This window comes from Orcinus orca, chromosome 1 (genome assembly GCF_937001465.1).
Source record: "Orcinus orca chromosome 1, mOrcOrc1.1, whole genome shotgun sequence".
Taxonomy (NCBI): Eukaryota; Metazoa; Chordata; class Mammalia; order Artiodactyla; family Delphinidae; genus Orcinus; species Orcinus orca.
The window spans coordinates 60,313,301-60,328,596 of NC_064559.1; the positions used below are offsets into that span (position 1 = coordinate 60,313,301).

Below are 15,296 nucleotides of genomic sequence, written 5' to 3' on the forward strand. Positions count from 1 at the left end.
TGCATCTTCTCTCTTTTTTTCTTGATGAGTCTGGCTAAAGGTTTATCAATTTTGTTTATCTTCTCAAAGAACCAATTTATAGTTTTATTAATCTTTGGTCTTGTTTTCTTCATTTCTATTTCATTTATTTCTTCTCTGATCTTTATAATTTCTTTCCTTCTACTGACTTTGGGTTTTCTTTGTTCTTCTTTCTCTAGTTGCTTTAGGTGTAAGGTTAGATTGTTTATTTGAGATTTTCCTTGTTTCTTGAGGTGAGATTAAATTGCTATAAACTTCCATCTTAGAACTGCTTTTGCTACATCCCATAGGTTTTGGGTCGTCGTGTTTTCATTGTCACTGTTTCTATGTATTTTTTTATTTCTTCTTTGATTTCTTCAGTGATCTCTTGGTTATTTAGTAGTGCACTGTTTAGCCTCCATGTATTTGTGTTTTTTACAGTTTTTTCCTGTAATTGATAGGCTATTATTATAAGTAATGCTCCTATGAGCATTCTTAGTGAACATATTTACTCATTTCTGTTAGACACATACTTAGGAGCAGAACAGAGTACACATATATTTGGCTTTAGAAATAATGCCAACTACTTTGTTTTCCAAAGTAGTTGTGCCAATTTTCAGTCCCACCAGTAATGTACAAAAGTTCCAGTTATTCTACATCACCAACATATTTTGGCATACAGCCTCTTTAATTATAGCCTTCATAGTGGTATCTCATTGTGGTTTTAATTTTCATCTCCCTAATAATTAATGAAATTGAGTACCTATTTGTATTTATTGGTTATTGGATATGGCTAATAAAGTGAAGTGCCTATTTAAGTCTTTTGCCCATTTTTCTCTTCTAAATCTTTAAAAGTTTGAATTGTAAATTCTTTTACATAATGCATTTTCATGGTCATCTAGAGATAGTGCCTCCATATTTGAAGTATGTCTACAAATAGTGTATATGTATTTGTTTTGGTGCACCCTTCACACAGCCAGGAGTTTTCAGATTAGAAATAATTAAAAGACCAGGTAGTTGGAAGGTGAAAGTAAAGACAATGTAGTTGGCAGAATGAGAATGAGGATTTTGTGGTGAGCTGGAGAAAGTTGAAACAAAATAATCTGGGTCCTTGAATTGCTGTCCATTTTGATTATGACTGAGAGTTAATAACAGAGCCAGCTCAGTGTTTTACTGTATTTTGATGTTCTCTGACATGTGGTTATCACAGGCAGAGGCTGTATACTACTGTTTTTATGAAATATATGGATTTTCAAGATTAAAACCCTTGGGGTTAAGTGGGGGAACACTATATACCAAGAGAGAAATTAATAAAATTTTAACCCAAGTAGTCTAAGAGACTGGTACTTTGGCAAGTTAGTGAGGAAAATTATTTGGAACAGTTGGACTTTGAGAGGACCACAATTTATTCCACACAGCTAGTTGGATGCTCTGTTGACCTGTAAATCTTTGTCTAACAGATAGCACTGATCTGTTGCCAAGAGTTGTTAGCAGACTATTAGTAAATCAAATTTCATAACCAGTATCTAAAAATTGGATTTCTATAAGTATTTGCTTTTGCCATTACATGTATTAATCAGTGGTCATCCACTATTCTGTTAAAGTCTTCTTTTCATGATAATAAACATTTCTTAATTAGTTTGTATGATTATGTAACATTCCTTTTTACTAGTATAATTGATTGGAACTAAAATTACTTTATTACTTCATACCAATAAGTAAAGTTTAATTTTGTTAACATTATTCAACAAAGAAAAAACCTGTTTATAACAGTCTAATTTCTACCAAAAACTTAGAAGACGTGATTTTTTAAGAACCATTTTTCTCATGTGAGGTCAACATTATAGAGACAAAATAAAACCAGGTTTATGTTAAAAATTAGAATTATTTGAAGAATTTTTTTATGAGGCACCAAAATAAAAAGTAAGTGTTGCCATGTCACACTGGGGACTTAGAAGTTAATCAATTTCTTTATACTTGGTGGCAAAAAATAGCAAAAATTACAGAAAAGCACCATTACTATTCCCTTAAACATGTCTTGTTTCTCAGTTCCTCCTAGATACAACCTTTTGAGATGAACAGTCTCAAGTAGTGTGGTTTGGACCCAGAGATGATATAATTTCTCTCTTTAAACTCTTATTTTTTATTTTTGTATTTCAAAGTATATTAACCTATTTAGTTTGACCACAACCAAATTAACTAAAACTTCTGAAAATATATTATTATGAAATTTTTTGACTGATCACCATCATGTAATTTAGAAAAAACACCTAAGACGTAAATGATACAACCCCACCCGTATATTATAAATAATATAAACTAATTGTCCTTTACCTGTCTCCTTGTCACTGTTAGTTTTTCTCATTCTTCATTTTTCCCCTCAATGTTTTTCAATTTTGTATATAATATAGTATTCTTTTATTTGAAGTTTTCTGTTTCTTTTCAGCTCAACAAGAAGATGATGAATTTGTGTGTCAGATAATTTATGTCTTCTACCAAATGGTTTTCCACCAAGCCACAAGAGATGTCATAATCAAGGAAACACGTATCCTTCAATGTTTACCATAGATAATGACACTTCACATATTAAGAAAAGATGCATTTTTAGGTATTTTTTCTTGCAAGTATTCAAATATTGTAGAAAATATCAAGTTTTGAAATAAATTTAGAGGCAAGCTATTCTTCATAGAAGCTATTTACCCCAAATCAGTATTATATGTAAGGTACATTGGAGAACAATTTTATTAACTTGTCAGGTTTCCTAAAAAACCTAACGAATATCTCATAACTTCCTTCTCTATTAACATAACTTAAATGTCACAGGTTCCTAGGACTATCCTTAGTCCTCTTTTAATCTTACCTTATTCACTATACATGGGAAAACACATCTACTGTTCCCATGACTTCAGCTCCTATGCTACTTATATGCTAATAAGTATTTGATATCTTCGAAACCTCTTTCTTGGGTCCCAGGCATTTGTTGCTAACTGCCACCTGGATGTCTTCCATCTACCTAAGGGGGCATAGTATGGCCTATAAAGCATTATAATTAAATAATATAATATAATATAATTAAATAGCCCTAATTTTAAATGCACTTACTAGCTACAGGACATTGGATAAGTTACTTAATCTCCTTGAGCACCTTACATCTATAAAATGGCCATAATATTATTAAAATAAAAAGACCTCCTATTATTAAAATAAAAGGACCTCCTATAGGATAGCTGTCAGTACTAGTGGATTTAAATCATCTATAATAGTTCCCAACACAGAGAGGTACTCAGAAATTGGTATTTTATCACTATTGCATCCAAAAGGGTATTCAATATTGCTAACATCTACCTCTCAAAAAGTCTACCTTCTGTATTCATGGTCGATAATAAGTGTCATCCATCCAGTCCCTTAGTTGAAAATGTTGTGTCTGCTGTCTCTTTTACTACACATAATTAATCATTCATTTATTCTGCAAACATTTATCAAGTTCTGACCATCTAACAGGTACTGTTTTAAGTGCTAGACATATAGAAGTGTCAGTCCCTGTACTCAAGGAGTTTATAGTCTAATTGGAAGTCTAGATAAGTAAATCAATATAAAATTAAAATCCAGTATAATCAATGTCATAAAGGTATGTACATCAGGCCCAGGAGAGGATATATATAAACCAAGTCTGGGAATGTCATGAAAGGCTAGCAGTGGATGTGGTATCTAAGCTGAATCTTTGTGATTTTTGTTTATTTTTCAATTGTGGTGCTCTGCTCATTTGTGTACAAAAAAAAAAACTGCTTTCAAATACTGCATAAAATCGTTCATTACCCATATGAAAAATCTAAATTGTTTCTTGCATATAGCTTTTCATAACCTGACCTTAACCTATTTTTCCAAAGTTTCCCCTTAACCTTATAATACACAGTTTCTCTTAGCATACCAAATTTCTCATCATTTATCAGACATTACCCTCGCTGTCATAACTTATTCCCTCTTCATATGCCTTGTCAAACTCAGATGCATTTTTCTCCTTTTTTTTAACCTGACAGTCTCCAACTCATCAAAGATACGTTTATAAGCCATCTTCTCAGTTAAGCCTTTCTAATCCTGTGCCTACCTTCTTACCATTGGGAGTAATTTCTTTATTTTTCACCTCTAATAAAGTACTTTAAATTATGTATTTATATGCCTGTCTCTACCAAAAGATTTTGAGCTCCTCTAGCTCAAGGACTGGCTTTGTCTTCCTTCTATCCATACCCAAAACTTAACATAGTACCTGCCATGTGGTTAGAACTTGTTTAGTCAATGAATTCATGTGTCTAAATGGTTAATGCTCTTTCAAAATTTAAAATTTAATTGGGATACTTTTTTATACACTAGGCTATTGCTCAAAACATTTTGAGGCTCCTCTGGTGTTCAGAGCCAATAACACATGCTTTAAGTATTAACATTGCCTTGCTTTTGAGGACAAGTTGAATTTCTGGAACCATATAAGGTCTCCAAGAGTCAAGTCTGATTAAAGCAAGTTTAATTGAGAAATGTTCATTTTGCTAAGGGCTGTCAAAATGCAAATACTATTTTGCTGTAACAGCATCACTAGAGAGAACTCTTTTTATCATAAAGTAATAAATATTTTTAAAATGTGGCTTATAAACTAACTCTCCCAGAAAGATAAATTCGAAATACACTTTTGAGCAATGTTAACATTGTTGGAATAACTTTTCAGCTGTGTTCCATGGAATGTGTTCCTTTAGAATTAATAGTTGCTTAATGAAAAAAGGTTCTGTAATAAATGAGTTTGGGAAACACTGAGTTAAAGTTAAACAGATATTATTGCTGCAGGGTCTTCTTGGAGCCTTTAATATGCTTTTCTGGGTTGAGAATCTCTAAAAGAATATTTTATGTAGAGAAGATTTATATAACTGCAGAAGTCACTGTAAGAAACACGTATTAGAAAACAAAGTGAAAGTATAGCTTTTTCTAGGTAACTTCTTTGGAAGACAGCCCCTTGTTTATGTGTCATCTCATAGTGTTTCTTCCTTAGGACTAAAGAAGAATGAAGCGTTTAAAGTACGTACCAAGTGCCTGACACACACTGAATAAGTGTTACCTCTGTTCTGGTCTGTTTTAAATGTACTCTCACTACCTTATTACCAAAGCTCACACTATTAAGGCTACTTGTATTTGTTTTTTTCTTCTCAGTGTAACTTTCTTTTCATTTTCTCCCAAGTGCGATTTTTGTTAAGCCATTGAATCTAAAGTCAATACTTCTTAAATAGTTATTCTGAAGAATATAACATGTTGATAATGGTGGGAGTGGGAGATAAAAGATCTGCTGAATTAAAATTTTTACAAAAGCATCAAGGAATATTAGATCTGATGCTTTAGTCCATGTCTTAAGATTGGATAAAGATTGCTGAAGGGCTTCAGCCCAATATTTTGGTTTTCAAAAAACAGGATTTTTGTTGATGTCAATGATATTTGAGTATGTCTCATATTTTGTAACATAGTTTAAAATTATTATTTAAACATTTCACCATAATTTTAAGCATTTTACTGTGATTTTTCTCTATGAAACCAATATACTTAAATATTTTATAAATTTATTTATTTATTGTATTACTTATTTTTGGCTGCGTTGGGTCTTTGTTGCTGCATGCCGCTTTCTCTAGTTGCGGCAAGCGAGGGCTACTCTTCATTGCAGTGCGCAGGCTTCTCATTCCGGTGGCCTCTCTTGTTGTGAAGCACAGGCTCTAGGCACGTGGGCTTCAGTAGTTGTGGCACGTGGGCTCAGCAGTTGTGGCTCACAGGCTCCAGAGCACAGGCTCAGTAGTTGTGGCGCACGGGCTTAGTTGCTCCACGGCATGTGGGATCTTCCCGGACCAGGGGTCGAAGCCGTGTCCCCTGCATCGACAGGAAGATTCTTAACCACTGAGCCACCAGGGAAGCCCTTAAATATTTTAAATAAAATTTATTAGTCAGGAAATCATTGCTTTTTCCAATTTTTTAAGTTAGAAAATCTGATCAACGTTATTTGATAAAATTTTTAGCGGAATGAAAGAAACTTGACATTTTGAAATGGTTGGTATAGACTTATTTTAGGTAAATATATGATTTATATTAAGATGTTTGAAATAATAAAAATGGCTCTCAGCACAACTCATAGGAATTGAGAACCAGTGCTATAATAATAATTAATTTTCATATAATCCTAACAGTTTCAGCATGAAAAATAAAACAACCCAAATTAGACTAGATCCTTTTAGATTCCCCCTGAGAATTCCTAAGAGTTTCCTAAGAATTTTATTTTCATCTTATCTTTTTTTTTTTTGTGGTACACGGGCCTCTCACCACCGTGGCCTCTCCCGTTGCGGAGCACAGGCTCCGGACGCGCAGGCTCAGCGGCCATGGCTCACGGGCCCAGCCTCTCTGCGGCATGTGGGATCCTCCCGGACCAGGGCACGAACCCGTGTCCCCTGCACCGGCAGGCGGACTCTCAACCACTGCGCCACCAGAGAAGCCCTCCAATTTTTTAAGTTAGAAAATCTGATCAACATTATTTGATAAAATTTTTAATGGAATGAAAGAAACTTGACATTTTGAAATGGTTGGTGTAGACTTATTTTAGGTAAATACATGAGTTATATTAAGATGTTTGAAATATTAAAAATGGCTCTCAGCACAACTCATAGGAATTGAGAACCAGTGCTATAATAATAATTAATTTTCATATAATCCCAACAGTGTCAGCATGAAAAATAAACCAAATTAGACTAGATCCTTTTAGATTCCCTGAGAATTCCGAAGTTTCCTAAGAATTTTATTTTCATCTTATCCTCACAAAATCCATGGGTAGTATGTAGAGTAGGTCTTATTTATTTATTTATTTATTAAATAAAATTTATTGAGCACCTGTTATATTCTCAGAGCTGGGGATACCATAGTGAACAAAATAGACCAAGTCCCTACCCTAATGGAACTTACATTACAGTAGAGAAAAGAGGCAATAAACACCATATTCTTTACAGATTTTTCTAAAAATGAATTTGAGTGTACACAGATATATTTTTCTGTATATTTTTCTACATTTTAAATATATCCCTTTTATTCCCCCCCAAAATAGTAAGTAGCACTGATGAATAGAAGATCTGGGTTAACCTCTGTCTTTGCCACTTGCTATGAAACTTGATAAAATTTTTTTGGCATTATAATCATTGCCTCAAAAAATGTCATTTGCTTGTACACATGTGCTAGAGTTTCTTGTCAGAAACTTGTGGCCTTTGTTTCAAATAGTTTTAACCAAGAACAACTTTAAGTATTGGAGATTATAGCTTTCTTTCTTCACTGCCTGTTTCAGATCCATTGAGGTTTCTTTATTGATTTGAGTTTTCTTTATTCTTCCCTTTTCCCCTACTTGTTATTTATACATTCCATTTCTTTTCTTTTGTGTTAGTCTTAAAGTTCAACGTGCATTCTCACCAAGTTCTGAATGAATATATCTGTTCTTCTACTTGTAAGTCTAATGTCTCCACTTCCATCGTCCATGTTATTTGTTGCTCTCTAGTATTGTAATTTCACCTCATTTTTAGAACATAAAATTTTTATAACATTTTAAAATTATTATTTTGATTATCCCTTTTTAAAAACCAGTGCTTATTTAGGATTTATACTATGTTAAATAATATAGTATGTTTCCTCATTTACTGTTTTTTCTTGAATTCAGTTCCTCTATTTTTCTGCATTGATTTTCTTTCATAATTGATTACATTCTCTTATACTGCTTAGTGAACATCTATGAATAATAAATATATCTGTATCTGAAAATAACTCGTTTGTCCTCTTTAATAATAATTTAGCAGAATATGGAATTCTAGATTTCCAGTTATTTTCCTCAGCAATTTGAAGGTATTTTTCCACCTTGAATTGCTGCCAATGACAAGTCTGTAGTCTACTAATTATCTGTCATAAAGTCTGATGACAATTTACTTTTTTTTCCCTTATAAGTGACTCGATCTTTTTGCCAGGAAGACCAAAGTATGTTTCTGGGTTTTTTTAAAGCCAAGTAGTTTTATTAGAATTTGACTTGGTGTTCATCATCCTTGCTTGATTTTTCCAAGTATGCAAATATAGTCTTTCAGTATATAGTTTTGTCTTTTTTTTTTTAATTTTAGGCAAATTTTCTTGAGTTGTAGTTTATAGTATTTGTTCTGTTGCTTTGGTTGTCTTCTTTAGAATATCTATCAATATTATGTTGGATCTTCTTTGCCTATCTTTAGTATCTGTCATTTTCTAATCTTTTAAATTTCTTTTCATTTTTTAAAATTTTACAAATTTTCTTCTTTTTTACCTTCTGTTTAACTTAGAGTTTTATCTGTTGCTTTTATTTACTCTTGCATTACTATAAACTTAGTTTTTATATATTTGAAATGATTTTTATGTTTATTTTTAGTTATTTCTGGAATTGTTTCTCTGAATTTTCTAATTCTGATTCATATTGTTCTTTCTTATATATCTATTGATTTCTTAAATTCTTTTATTTCTTTTTGAAATATTAGCATTGCAGCTTTCAGCTTTTATGTGAAAATGTCTTATGTTTTCTCTTCCTTATAATAACCATACCCATATATGGGATTTGACTATGATTCTTTTCTGTTGTTGTGCGAAATTTTTTGTATGTGAATTTTTGTGTGAAATTAATTTTTCTGAACTTTTAGGAGGGTCAGGTCAATCAAAGTTTCACAACTATGCAGCTATAGAGCTCCTTCTTTAGTTACTTTCACAAGTTTCATGGTTTCAAAAATATGGCCTTGGATGTTCTGAGATTTACTGGCTCTGTTTTCCTTACCCATTTTTATCTAGTTCTTTTCCCCCCCTTTCTTATCCCTATTATCCATGTTTTTTAAATAAATGAAATATTAAATATTTTTGGTCATCTTGTAGTAACGATTTTATTTTAAAATTTGAAGTTAAATTTCAGATTAACATTTGAATTTAGAGAAATGCAGGATTCTCTAACATGATTGAATAGCTGCAATCTCAAACACAGTTTGTTTCTTTAACCACTTTTTATTTAGAGGCTCCAGCATACCTCATAGATCTGATGCATGATAAAAATAATGAAATCCGAAAAGTCTGCGATAATACATTAGATATTATAGCGGTAAGTAATTTTTCTTCCTACACCAAGTATAATAGTCTTTATTTTGTGGGGCGAAAGAGACATTGTACACCTGTTTAGAGCTTTGCATTCAATGTACACATTGAATTTGAATTTTGGTAAAGTTCAGAAGATGCAATGATACTAAATTCACTTTTTAATTGAAGTATAGTTGATTTACAATGTTGTGTTAATTTCTGCTGTAAGCAAAGTGATTCAGTTGTACATATACATACATTCTTTTTTCATTATGAAAATAATGAAATATTTTTTTCATTATCGTTTATCACAGGATATTGAATATAGTTCCCTGTGCTATACAGTAGGACCTTGTTGTTTATCCATTCCATGTATACTAGTTTGCATCTGCTAACCCCAAACTCCCACTCCATCCCTCTCTAACCCCCTTGGCAACCACAAGTCTATTCTCTATGTATGTGAGTCTGTTTCTGTTTTGTAGATAAGTTCATTTGTGTCATATTTTAGATTCCACAAAAAAGTGATATCATATGGTGTTTGTGTTTCTTTTTCTGATTTACCTCATTTAGTATGATAAACTCTGGGTCCACCCATGTTGCTGCAAAGGACATTATTACATTCTTTTTTATGGCTGAGTAGTATTCCATTGTATATATGTACCACATCTTCTTCATCCATTCATCTGTCAATGGACATTTAGGTTGTTTCCATGTCTTGGCTATTGTGAATGGTGCTGCTATGGACATAGGGATGCATGTATCTTTTTGAATGATAGTTTTGTCCAGTTATATGCCCAGGAGTGGGATGGCTTGATCATAATGGCAACTCTATTTTTAGTTTTTTGAGGAACCTCCATACTGTTTCCCATGTGGCTGCACCAGCTTACATTCCCACCAACAGTGTGGGGGGGTTCCCTTTTCTCGACACCATCTCCAGCATTTGTTACTTGTAGACTTTTTAATGATGGCCATTCTGACTGGTGTGAGGTGGTACCTCATTGTAGTTTTGATTTGCATTTCTCTAATAATTAGTGATGTTGAGCATCTTTTTATGGCCTGTTGACTATCTGTATGTCTTCTTTGGAGAAATGTCTGTTTAGGTCTTCTGCCCACTAAATTCACTGTTTAAACATTATTAAGACCTTTGGCTTTCAACTTTTAAGTATAGGCTCCTTACTTAAAGAGGTTTTATACATATTCAGCGTTTTAGGTCTGGTCTAAATGCCATCTCAGAATCACTTGTTTTTCAGAAAAATTATTGCAGAGAAGCAGTTTTGCCAAAACTCAACACAGTCAACTTTGCAGTTTGGCCATTACATTTTTTTAATAAATCAAATCTTATATCAACTATTTTTTCAATTCTTTGATAATTTTTGTTGTAGACATAGATTTGTTTTATAAGTTGCTTTGGAATGATGAAACACCCCCAAATTTTAATGTTATTCATGACTTTAGAAGTTTTTAAAGTATATGTAACTGTAAGAATTCGATCGGAGGGATAATCTGAGCCCTGGATTAGAAACTTGCTCACTGTGCAGACTTTTCTTCAGTCATTGTGCTGCCCTTCTGCCTGGACTTGACCCTTGTACCTGGGATGTGCTAGATGCTGGATTACTTTGAATATTTTTCTCACCTATGGCATACACACATGCACAACCTACTTCCTTCTTTGGACTGGATTTACACTGTTTATTTTGGCTCATCCTGTAAAAAATTTCTTGAATATAGCCTATACAGTAGTTTTTCAAAGTTTTACTTAAGTGTTTTAAAAGGATCAGAATAGCAGTTTAAAGAATCAATTAACACCTTCCTTGAAATCCTCTAAGTTGACATTTCTGCTAGTGATTTCATTACAAAGTCAGATTACCACCAGGTACTTTCTGGTCCATTTCATGCATTTTATTTTAGAAATTCATCTTATTTGATTTCATCTGTGTTTTTGGATTTGACAAAATATATCATTACTGGTTTAAAACTAAATCTTTAAACCATTATTGGCTTAAAACTAAATCTTGACATTTTAGCTTTGATATCTAAATTAAAATAGGGAAGCTTTATGTATTAAATCATTGCTTCACCAAGATGTTTCATACATATAAGCCACTGATCACAGGGTTTATGAACAATATCACGACTCATGTACTATTTTCTAGATCACTAATGTCATTGTTGTATATAAAGTATATAGTATAAAAGTAAGAAACTTCTTAAAGTTCTATATCTGATTATCTTACCTTAAGCAATGAGGAAAAGAGAGAGATGTCAGTCTGTTATGAATTGATTTTATCATACTTTTAAAATTACCTTCTTTTGAGAAAAAGTAGATGGAAGGTAAAAATATGTTTAGATTTATGTATTAGGTATGTTTGGTTTAGAATACAGGCTAGTGATAGTTCCAAAAGGCCAGCTTAGTCTTATAAAAATATTTATTGTAAAATGTGAATTTATTTGTCATAAGATAAAATTTTCATTCCCAATTATTTCTAAGCTCTGGGCTCAAGCCTCTCATTTTAAACAGGAGTTATCAGGAGTTATCCCCACCCTGTGTCTCTGTCCTACCTCTCTCTTTCTCTCTAGAATCAACATTTTGAAAAAAATGTCTACATATTACTTCCTTCACTTCTTCACTTTCCCATCCTCCTTTCTACATTCCCCTTTCTCCTTTCTACCAATTCTTGCTTCTGCCTCCATTACTGCATTGAAGTGGTGCTTACGAAAGTCACCTTGACCTTCATTTTTCTAAATCCAATGAATATTTTTAGTCTTCATTTTACTTCGTTGATCCTACCCTCCTTGCAAGAACTTATAAATCCTGGTCAGAGTTAAAATATAAAATCACAAAGAAAATTATTTTAGATTATTACATTCATAAAAAGCCTTGTGAATAAGAGGACTTCCAAGAAGAATCAGCAAAATGAAACTGGTGATACGTCAGCTAGCTCTGTCTGGTTCCCTAAGATGCTGTCTGATCATGTGAGTTAGTATAAAACAAATTTGAACAAGTAATCTGAAAGTTCACCTAATCTCTCTATACCTCTCTACACTGGATTTACAAAGTAAGTATTTGATGTGGTGCCAAGTAATTTTAGATTGTTTCATTTCATACTTTGTAAAACTAAAGTCTAAAAAGATACTCAGAAATACTAGAGTTGTTAAACTGAGAATATTTAAAGATATTCACATGTGAATTATTCATGTGATCTGGAAGTCCTATGCTGTGCTACTCAACTGAGTCATAGTCATAGCTGAGGTTCTTAGAAGAGAAGGAAGTAGTCCAATACAGCTGATAGGTGGGCACCAGACTCTGGAAACATCCCATGTTCTGCTAGAAGAATGTTTTTTTACCTTTCTGCTATTATACACCTTGTAGGATTCAAGGCCCTGGCTCAATTTTATCTTGGTAATAGGAAACTGCAACACCAGGGGCAGCTTCTTCCCAAAACATTTTTCTTCCCTTGTCAGTTGAGTAGGGATTCTGATCTTAGATTAAACTTTTGGCCTCTATGAAGTGGCAACTTGATCCAATAGAGTATTGCATTTAGAATACAACTGATTCTAGTTCTCTCACCTGCTGAATAATCTCAGGCAATTTATTTAACTTTTTGAAGATTTAGTTTACAGTGACACTTCTGAGGATTAAAGAAGTTAGAGAAAATATATATGAGCATCTGCCACATGATGGTCCCTCAATATGTTTTGTTCAAACTAAACCAAAATTCACACCAAGTTGTGAAGTTTATATATAGATTAAATATCTGGATCAACGTTTCCTTTCCTTAGTACAGTTAATTATTTATGTTATTTTCTGTTCAACTTTTAAAATGATATGGGAAGATAATCTGTTCACAGTTTGGATTTAAACTCTGGAAAGTTATTAGGAATATATATATTTTGGCCAGACATATTTCTATTTGTAGTTTACTGTAAGATTGTCCTGAAAAATGGCTGAATTTGGCACTTTAAGACTTCATGTCAGGGAAGTTAACAGAATAGGTCAATTTACTGAAAGGTGTTGATTAGGACAGTGTAGAGAAATAGGAAGCTACCTTTGCTAGTGTAGAAGTGCCCCGTGTGTTAAATTACCCATGTTCTGAATCTGTGGTGACTAATTTGGATTTGGACTCAATTTATCAGACCAAACCAGACTAACCTCAGACCAAAGTTATACTCCTGGTTTGCTGGGCCCCATTTGGAAGAAATTTGAGGAGTGGGGCATTTTAATGCATCAGTAAAAAGACAGCTTCTCAGGTCCACTTGGGACGTAGCTGCCATTCTTTAGTTCTTTGAGCTCAGACTCTATTACTGATCACGACGCAGGGTGTTATTTGCTTGTCCCAAATCTTTTTAAAGAGTAAAACAAGAGGAAATTGACTTAATTTGAAACAGGAGAAACTTTGATTAGACACAGCAAAGATGATGAAACACTAGAAATAGGCTGTCAAGGGAGAATGTGAAGTCTGTCCAGTTAACATTAGTAACAGCTAAATAACCAACTTTCTAAAATAGTTTGTTAGAAACCTGCCTAAAATGGAAGTAGATGATCTCTTAAGACTCTTTTTTACCTCTAGATTTTGATTTCCGAGTATTCTTGGCATGGCTATGATCAAAAAAATACAGAAAGAGTGGGAATATTTGTAGCTTAAGGCGATTTATCTTTAAGAAAGCAAACTTCTTGCACTCAAGACAAACATCATGGAATAATACCAAGAAAAATTAGATGCCTTGCAAACCTTAGGGAAATATGCCCTCTGCAGTAAAGTATTCTTTCCCCAAATTATAGAAATGTTACATTAGTGATGAAGTGTTTGATGTATTTAGGCCCAGGCCCTCAATTGGTGAATTGAAACAGATATGTGTTCATAGTACTCTTTGTACTGTAGAGGATTACATGTTTGGTGATGCAGTCTCTGTTGCCTCATCAGCAAATTGTTGCCTGTCTGACTAGGCTTTGCATGTAGCTTTGGGAGGCAGGGAATGGGGTAGCTGCAGAGAGGAGAACGGAGGCCAGGAGAGAGGAGCCTAGCTTCCTCATCTTCCAAGGGAATTATACAGCAATTGATCATTGCCTTTTCTCTTCCAAGACTTGAAGATCATCAAGGGAAGATCAGAACCCTCTATACATAGAGAGCTTCTAAAAACCCAATTAGATTTTTATCCCTCAGTCCTTCCTCAGCTTTGTATGAAGTATTTGAGAACCTCAAATTCCTCCCCAATTAGTAAACAATTTCCTCTCCTGACATTACTGGGTTGTCAAACATTTAATACATGTTTATTAAGCACATACTGTGTTCCAGACAGCTAAGGTTGACACTGGGAATAAAAAACAACACGAAGTCTCTAGAATATAAAAGTTTACAATCTAGACACCAGGATACTGTCGTCTAGACATGAACTGGCCTTTTAGGAGCAGTACTACTACATGGGCTGTCAATAGATATTCTGTACTAATGCATTGCACATTGTATCTACAGGATGTTTATGGAGAAGGGAATGTACCTAGGTTCTCTGGTAAAATACTGATGTCTGTTGCCTTCTAGCCAGCCACAGGCCTACATGTGATTTGATACTAACACAGGTTTGTGTCACTAAGATTTTGAATGGCAGCTTTTTCTCTTTTAACTGTTAATTTTGATCATTGGCAAATTGTGTGTATTAAAATAATCTGGAATTATTTTAAACTACGAAAACAAGGTGCTATCTTCATTCTAGGATAGACACAATTATATTTAATAAGACTGGTATATTGAAGTGAGATAAACTAATGTAGGTTTACATGTAACCTCTAAGACATCAACTGTCATAGTCCCCTCAAAAATTACCAGGGGAAGCCTGTGTCAGACAGAAAAGGTGGATTTATTAATAATAAACGTCTAGCAAAGGAGAACACTTTTTAAAAATATCTTATAATATCTTTTTTTGTGTGTGTGTGTGGTATGCGGGCCTCTCACTGCTGTGGCCTCTCCCGCCGCGGAGCACAGGCTCCGGACTCGCAGGCTCAGCGGCCATGACTCACGGGCCCAGCCGCTCCGCGGCATGTGGGATCTTCCTGGACCGGGGCACGAACCCGTGTCCCTTGCATCAGCAGGCGGACTCTCAACCACTGCGCCACCAGAGAAGCCGTAAAAATGTCTTATAATATCTTGAAAGGGAAGTTATAGAGAAAGTTTCATAGGGTT

General features: G+C 33.8%; 1 protein-coding gene across 2 annotated transcripts in view; it reads left to right on the forward strand.

Annotated features, from left to right (window-relative positions):
• The window catches only part of KIFAP3 (kinesin associated protein 3), a 165,309-nt gene that overhangs the window by 107,128 nt on the left and 42,885 nt on the right, over positions 1 to 15,296 (forward strand). For both annotated transcript variants that reach the window (XM_049715585.1, XM_004269744.4), the window contains exons 16-17: positions 2,444 to 2,542; positions 9,060 to 9,145. In XM_049715585.1, coding sequence (XP_049571542.1) covers positions 2,444 to 2,542; positions 9,060 to 9,145 — 185 coding nt within the window. The remainder of the gene's footprint in view (positions 1 to 2,443; positions 2,543 to 9,059; positions 9,146 to 15,296) is intronic.